Below are 7,394 nucleotides of genomic sequence, written 5' to 3' on the forward strand. Positions count from 1 at the left end.
GCAAATTCATTTGCGGTTGTCTAGGGGCAATAATTTTGTAAAATGTTTATACAACATTCAACAAGTTTAACTGATGTGCCTCGAGAGCGCGCCCTTTTGGGTGATGGCGTCATTATGGTGTTTTTATGTGTTTTGCATTCCTCACTAAACACTTCCATAATTTATATGTCTGTGGTAAAATGCTTCTGGTTTCGAGTAATATTCAGTTTTGATGGCACTTCCGGTAACACCGGAATTGCAGGCCGTCAAGCCACGGTTTTTATGCCTAGAAATTAGAAATGTTGCTCAAGGCACCGCATAACACTTCACGAAAAATACGATAAATATGCGAACACGATACTCTACTTAATTCAGAAGATATAGGCCTAGTTCAAACTATCTTGTCAAATTCTGCCGCTAGTGGCTAGTGGTGACGCCATCATGACGTCATAGTAATATGCACCACTCGGAATCAGGGTTGATTATGTTGAACTAAATCAATATTTAATTTGCACATCGTAACGGATGATGTTTGCAAACCGGAAATAAGGTGTAGACTGTAAACTGTGTACTGAAATTTTTCAAATCCGAAATATGCATTACATTTTCAAATTACAAGAAATGGTTCAACTGGAAAGGCTGAATTTCGTGATTCTTATTATTTCTGTTCTGACATTAAAATATTCACAACTTAACTGGAAAATGTCACATGAATAGTTAACTGCGTGAGCCCGGGCCGATCACCCTGCGTTTGTAACTCGACAAACGCAAATGTGTAGTTTGACATGTTTTCTAACTTTGACATTTTCTTTTTGACTCACCCTGTGTAGAACGTTTTACATTCAAACTGTCATGCAATACAATGTACACATGTTCACGTTACTTTATCTTTACTACTTTAGCATGATTACAATATACACACTGCACACAATTTAATATCCAATAAAATTTTCACACAAAAAACTCATAGTGAATTAATTAAGGTCACGTCTTCAACCTCACCCCCTTCGCTCTGGCATCTTATACATGAACCACTCAGCGCTCCCTGGCCACGCAGTCTTACTCTTTTGGAGAGGAAGAAATTTAGAAAGAGAAAGGAATCTTCTTGAAATGGCGGAAGATGTTTTGAATAAACAATGACAACAACAAAAGGGTGCAAAAGAACTTTAATAGTTGCTATATGACTGTGTTTCATACTAAACTTAATTCATAAGCGTTCGATGCGGATCTTTCCGACAGTTAAATCAGACATATAAGCAACGTTTAGAAACGTTTAGAATTGTTAAGAAACGTTTAAAAAAACGTTTAGAAACGTTAAAAGGAGTTGACAATCTTACCTTTACAACCAAGCAGCTCAAAGCGAATGCAGATATACCTTGCCCAAGACTGCGGTTCAATTTGGATGAAGCGAGTGTGCAGAGGCGCCGGGAAATAGACAGTTACTTGAGATTCATCATCCGTGTTTCCCGGAAACTATATAATAATCGGGTTCACCAAAAAGAAAGTCAGAATTGGACCCTGAGAAAGAAGGGGGAATGGGTCAAATTATTGCTAAAGTTACAGCTTTTGACTCCAAATTTACCCTGTCAGAACTATTTTAATAACGCTGTTGAGAAAGTCATTATGGAGCATTCTGGAGCACTAGAAGAAAATAAACCTCGCATAAAAATCAAAAGCGATCACTTTGATTACAAAAAGGGTGGTATAAATAAATTCCCACAGCTTACCACTTTTGGGTTGCCGGTTTTGTCAGTGACATAGGCCCAGGCCGCCTTATCTGAGCTGTACTTGACTTTGTATGTCTTGGTCCAGACATCACTGGAGTGCCTTCCTTGTGTGATGAGTCCTGTCACTGTAGTTGATTTGCTTAAGTCGACACGGATCCATTGGTGCGTATCTATGGGCCTTGCACACCAGGCAGCTAATAGGCAAAAGGGTGGCTAATTATTGGCTAAATTTGGGTTGTGTTGGGATGTGTTGGGTTGGATTGCGTTTGTGTGTGTTGGGTTGTGTTTGGTTTGGTTGTGTTGTGTTGTGTTGTGTTGTGTTGTGTTGTGTTGTGTTGTGTTGTGTTGTGTTGTGTTGTGTTGTGTGTGGTGGCGGTTTGGGCTGGGCTGGGCTGGGTTGGGTTGGGTTGGGTTGGGTTGGGTTGGGTTGGGTTGGGATGGGTTGGGTAGGGTTGGGTTGGGCTGCATGGGTTGGGCCGGGCTGGGCCGGGCCGGGCTGGGCTGGAATACTATAGCTTAGCAGTGATTTGATTACGTCAGAGATTTAAGTTTACCCTGATAATTCAGCCGAGCCTTCCATTTGTCATAATCGTAATGACCTGCATCAGAGACAAACAGATTTTCCGTAGGAATGTCTCCATTCTCCATTCCTAATGGATCGGCACAAGCTGTGGAGCAAAACAAAATAAATGATCTGAGATAAAATCGGAAATCATGGAGACAAACTTCTCAACCCAAACAATTAAAGATGGGTCGAGTCAACGCTGTCAAGTAAAAAAAAATCCAATGCAAAGAAGATAAGGTTGCATGGTTTGAAAACAAAAGACCTCATTTTCAACATGAAAATAGTGTTAGTGTTTAGGCCTATTTCCTTGATTTCATTTTTGTTGGTTCCAGGAGGGCCGCGAATTGTTTTTCTCAAACGACTTCCGCATATTATGGATGTACGCTATGGCGTTTTGGACTTCACTTCTCTAAAAACATGGAGAAGAAAATATAAATTTAGTAAAAAAAGAAATGAATTCGAACGTAATGAAATTCGGACTCTAATTCTCTTTAAAAAAATCCTCCGAATTAAGCCTCAGATTAGAAAAGAAAAAAAATTGGGGGAACAGTTACGGTGACTCGAACCAACAACCCTGCGGTGCAAAATCACGACTCTATCGACTGAGCTAGCTATCGCATTACACGTCAAATCCTAGGGGGGGGGGGCTTTTTTTTTATATACCTGCCTACGTATCATAAAAGTATCGTAGAGGGCGCTAAACTACCATGTATGTGGATGGAGTTTGGGAAAAGAAAATTCGCAAGCCGGCCAGCCTAAAGTCCTCTTTGTTTTTCTCACTGACACACTTACTGAGTAGCATTTTTGACTTAGGCCAAAAAAAAAAACCCGGGATCTACTTGCATTTCTCCATAATTATAAAGCTTGAGGACAGTTGATCAGTCTTCTGTTTTGGCTTCTTATATAGCATATAGACTTGGCCTAAGTCGGTGTTTTAGTAGGCCCTATACACACAACACTTGATACTGGTGATGAAATTAGGGCTGGTTGTGATGGCAACCGGTGTTGTGGATATCGAAATAAATCCGACTTGAGTGAAGTCTATTTACAGCAGAAATCAAATACCTTTTGTATCTGTTTTCCAAGGTGGTTTGTAGAAATCCTCGGGATAGGACGAGTCAGCTGGTATCCTCTGCAAGAGATGTAATTGTGGACATTCACTGCAGGAGGAATCGTTCACTTGCGGGAACCAGCGGGTCTCCATCGGGTAGCGCGGATCTGGCCTCTTACGAAAGGTGCAACAGCTGGCTGAGAAACTGCCCGAGGCACCTAATGAAAGACGAACGTGTGGAGCATGTACACCGACTTGTTATCAAGACTATTCATAAAAAAAACCACGCGCGTAAAGAAGTAAATCGGACGTTTACCGAGTAATATTTATGATAACTCCATGACATTTACCTTTCTTTTGTTTGATATTATGAGCACCATTTTGCATGGGCTGCCACACGGTGGGTCCACATGGGTAATAATTTAAGCCGCGTTTTGCAACACTTGCCAAACCTGAATATTAACACCCTCATTATGTAGAAAAGAGGTATTTTAGTACTAGGTTTTTTGTCGCACTTGTTATTTTGTATATATTTCAATAAACTTGCTTCATGTTTTCTTCATCGAATGTGATCGTGCAAATAAATTGCAAAACGTTCAGGCTCACCGTGATTTGAACGAATACAAAAAGCTGCGAAATGAAAAGTCATGACTATAGGCCTACTGACAAAAAAAAATTGCAGCAAGAAAAGCGAACATTTTAAAAGCGCGGAGGCCACATGAGACTATAGGGGCGCTGTTCAAGATACAAATATGTATCTTATAAGTGGTATGCTAACTTCCCTTATCACCAAAACGGTGCATTCAATGCTTTTGTATATACGGTAATGTTTGTTCTCCGTTTTTGATAACTATAAAAGAAAACCTCACAAATCGGCAGTTTTGGTTCCTTAACATTAAAATCTGGGGGATCACGGCAATGATCCAATGGTCCATCCCCCCTGGTATACATTTATTTTTTTGCGGGGGGGGGGGGACGGGGGATTAATATCCCCCCCCCCCAAGCCATGTGGTTGCGAAGGGCGATTTCTAAAGGTTACGTAACACTTTATTTTGAATGAAACTACATGTACACACACATGTTCACGTTGGCGGGCGAAATCTTTGAAAACTAATTTCTCCCGTTTGGAAGACCGTATCTTCATGCAACTTTCAGGGTTTATTTCCCTTATAATGAGACAAGCATGTGCTAAAAAACGTTGTGATATGTTCTTTACTTTTCGTTGAAATTGGAAAACTAGGCCTGGCTACGTGCGTATTTGAAAGCTGTAACACTTGCGTTAGCAATGTCTTTTAATCTTTTGAAGCCTCACAAATATTAATAAGGTTACTACTCACTATGGTGTGCAGTAAAAATTTGCATAAAAGCCTCCTTCACGAGTTATTAATTGATAAATATCACCCTTTTTGCCGGCTTCCGTTTGTCGATACCGAGACCCACGCCAAGTCACGCCGAGTGACACTAATGAATATGCTAATATACCCGCCGTTATTGTGCCGTGGCAGGCCGGATTTTGGTCAGCCGTAGCGCCTACGGCGCTATGAAAACCATGCATGTGGGTTGGGTCGAAAAAATCCTCGTCGAGATTATCCTTAGATATATTTTGAGCTGTAAAACAAGCGTTAGCACCAACAGATTAAGCTGAAATTCGGAATATACTGAGATGATATAAGTTTCAACTACTCGTGATATAATAACTTTCGTAAATTCCTAGAAATTGATATAAATACATAGATTTGGGGACGTTTTCAAACGATTTCTTCCAGACTTGAAGGTCTGCTTTACCAGTTACCAGTATTGAGGTTTCGGCATCGATGACGGCGATTTTTTTTCACTGACATGAAGTTTAGAATTTCTTCTTCGGTTATAATTTAACATTTTAATTATACTGAGCATATTTTCTGAGAAACACAACGTTCAAAAGGTCATGTTTTTGAGGGTACACGAATTTCACTGCACTGTTACAGCGTCTAAGTACGTTATCGGATTAGCTCAACTTGACAACCAGCCAAGCTTCACCCTCGCAACCATATGGGTGCACCCAAACCCAAAATCCAGGATTTATGCCCGCGACAGGAACGAATTTGAATCTTTGTCAATCGATCAAATTGAGTTCTTGATCAACCTCTTGTACAATTAACTTTTTGTCGAGAGAACGACGATTGAATGAAGATGAAGTCAGCGTTCAAATTCACTTGAAATGGAACGGGCATGGCATTGAATCGAACGACTTTATGTTGAGATTGACCGGGAAAATTTGTAATTTCATCTTCGACTTCCGCTGAAAAAAAATTAAGAGATTTCTTTTTATGATTTTAATTGATTTACCCAACCGCGCATATTATTGTTAAGCTGAAAATACGGCCGAAATAGTTCATTCTTTTTGCTAATGTTGCTGGCAACGTAACTTTGAGCGTGATCTTTATGGCTAAATAGCATAGATGGGCTTTAACTATCGCCCCTGATAACAAAGATATTGACGAAGGAAATATTGGAAACCGCCAACATAGTAATGGATACCTCAGGTGTGTGTTAAACCGGAAGTGTTTATGCTTCTGTTTCTTTCGGGGGGTTTTCCTTTTAGTTTCTAAATCATCGTATTCCTTGTTCATCTTATTCATCAACCTAGTCTTCAAGAGACCGTGAATACCCTAGTTCAGTGGTCACAAAACAGCAATATGTCTCTCAACCCTACAAAATGCACCACTATGGAAATCAATTTCATGAAGGAGCCCCCAGCAACGCCTGTTATTTACATCAATGATGACGTCCTGGGACAATCACAAACTGTCCAACTGCTAGGGTTACACATCCTGCAAGACCTTAAATGGGACACTCATATGAATCAAAAACTTCAACGCGCCAATGGCCGTTTTCACAGTGCGTGCCTTAAAAGGCCACGGTCTGCCAATTGAAGATTTAATTACTATAAATTGTCTATAAAGGGTATCTCCGCCCCTTACTTAAATATCAGTTCCTTCCTGTAATGGTGCAATTTCAAATCACCAACAAAACCAACTGGACAAAAAATACAAAAGCGTGTCCTCAAATTAACTCTAGGTGCAGAATACAATGATTACATAAGTGCATTAGATTCAGTTAAATTAGAAACATTGACTGACCGTCGTAGATCACTGTGCCTTGGATTTGCTAGAAACTTGATGTGTAATGAGAACATGGCGCATCTTATCCCACAACCTCAAACGAGTAAAGTGTTACGCCGGTCCAAGCTAGTGTCTGAACCAAGATGCAAAACAAATAGATTAAGAAATAGTGCAATCCCGTACTTAATCCGATTAATTAATTCCGTGACTTGTGCATGGGTTAAAGGTAACTTTTGACAGCAGCTCACCTACATTGTATATTTTGAGATTTTTATTCATTGTTCACTGTGTCTGACATTTTTAAATGTTAAAGGATAAGTTTGATTTTTACCCTTGCTTATCCTAATATCCCAAATTATATTCCAAACATTACTGTGGATTCCCATTCCCTTCCCGAATAATGTAGCCTTTCCCTTCCCACCATAATTTATGTCGATGTCCTTTCACCCAATTTCTTACTGCATTTTAATGTGTTAGATATGTAATTGTTGATTTGCTATTATCAATTTTGGGGTCCTTGAATTTTAGCTTCATCATTTCTTAATAGTATAATTGTAATGATTACTTTTTAGTATATTTAAATTAATGCATTCTTTATATATATTATTATTCTATATATCAGTTCTTCATATTGCTACAGCTTCACACAATTTATTCCGCTACAGGTGGCGAGAAAGCTGATTTAATAAACCATTTAACTATCTATCTATCTATCTATCTATCTATCTATCTATCTATCTATCTATGGACATTATAATATATGTCAAAACTGAAAGCGTTTCTGATATTGAGACGTTTTCCAAAATTAAAGCTGCGTTCCCTGTGCTCGTTCTTCAACAAATTCGATTTTGTTGTTATGGATACATTTTCAACTTATTCCAACAATCAAAACAGTTTTTCCACTTTTATTGGACGCCTGCAAACATCTGAAAAAAGGGTTACTGTTTTGGGCACAAACAGATGATCCG

The 7,394-nt window shown here is 39.3% G+C and overlaps 1 protein-coding gene across 1 annotated transcript; it reads right to left on the reverse strand.

Moving 5' to 3' along the window:
* Nucleotides 1-802: 802 nt before the first annotated feature.
* On the reverse strand, nucleotides 803-3,532 carry LOC119738486 (retinoschisin-like). Its single transcript, XM_038213390.1, has 5 exons — nucleotides 3,337-3,532; nucleotides 2,261-2,374; nucleotides 1,707-1,900; nucleotides 1,317-1,452; nucleotides 803-1,043 (listed from the first exon to the last, which is right to left on the reverse strand). The coding sequence occupies exons 1-5, from the start codon at nucleotides 3,473-3,475 to the stop codon at nucleotides 1,039-1,041; spliced, it is 588 nt and encodes a 195-aa protein (XP_038069318.1). The 5' UTR covers nucleotides 3,476-3,532; the 3' UTR covers nucleotides 803-1,038.
* Between the last annotated feature and the right edge of the window lie 3,862 nt (nucleotides 3,533-7,394).

This window comes from Patiria miniata, unplaced genomic scaffold (assembly GCF_015706575.1).
Source record: "Patiria miniata isolate m_02_andy unplaced genomic scaffold, ASM1570657v1 HiC_scaffold_3, whole genome shotgun sequence".
Taxonomy (NCBI): domain Eukaryota; kingdom Metazoa; phylum Echinodermata; class Asteroidea; order Valvatida; family Asterinidae; genus Patiria; species Patiria miniata.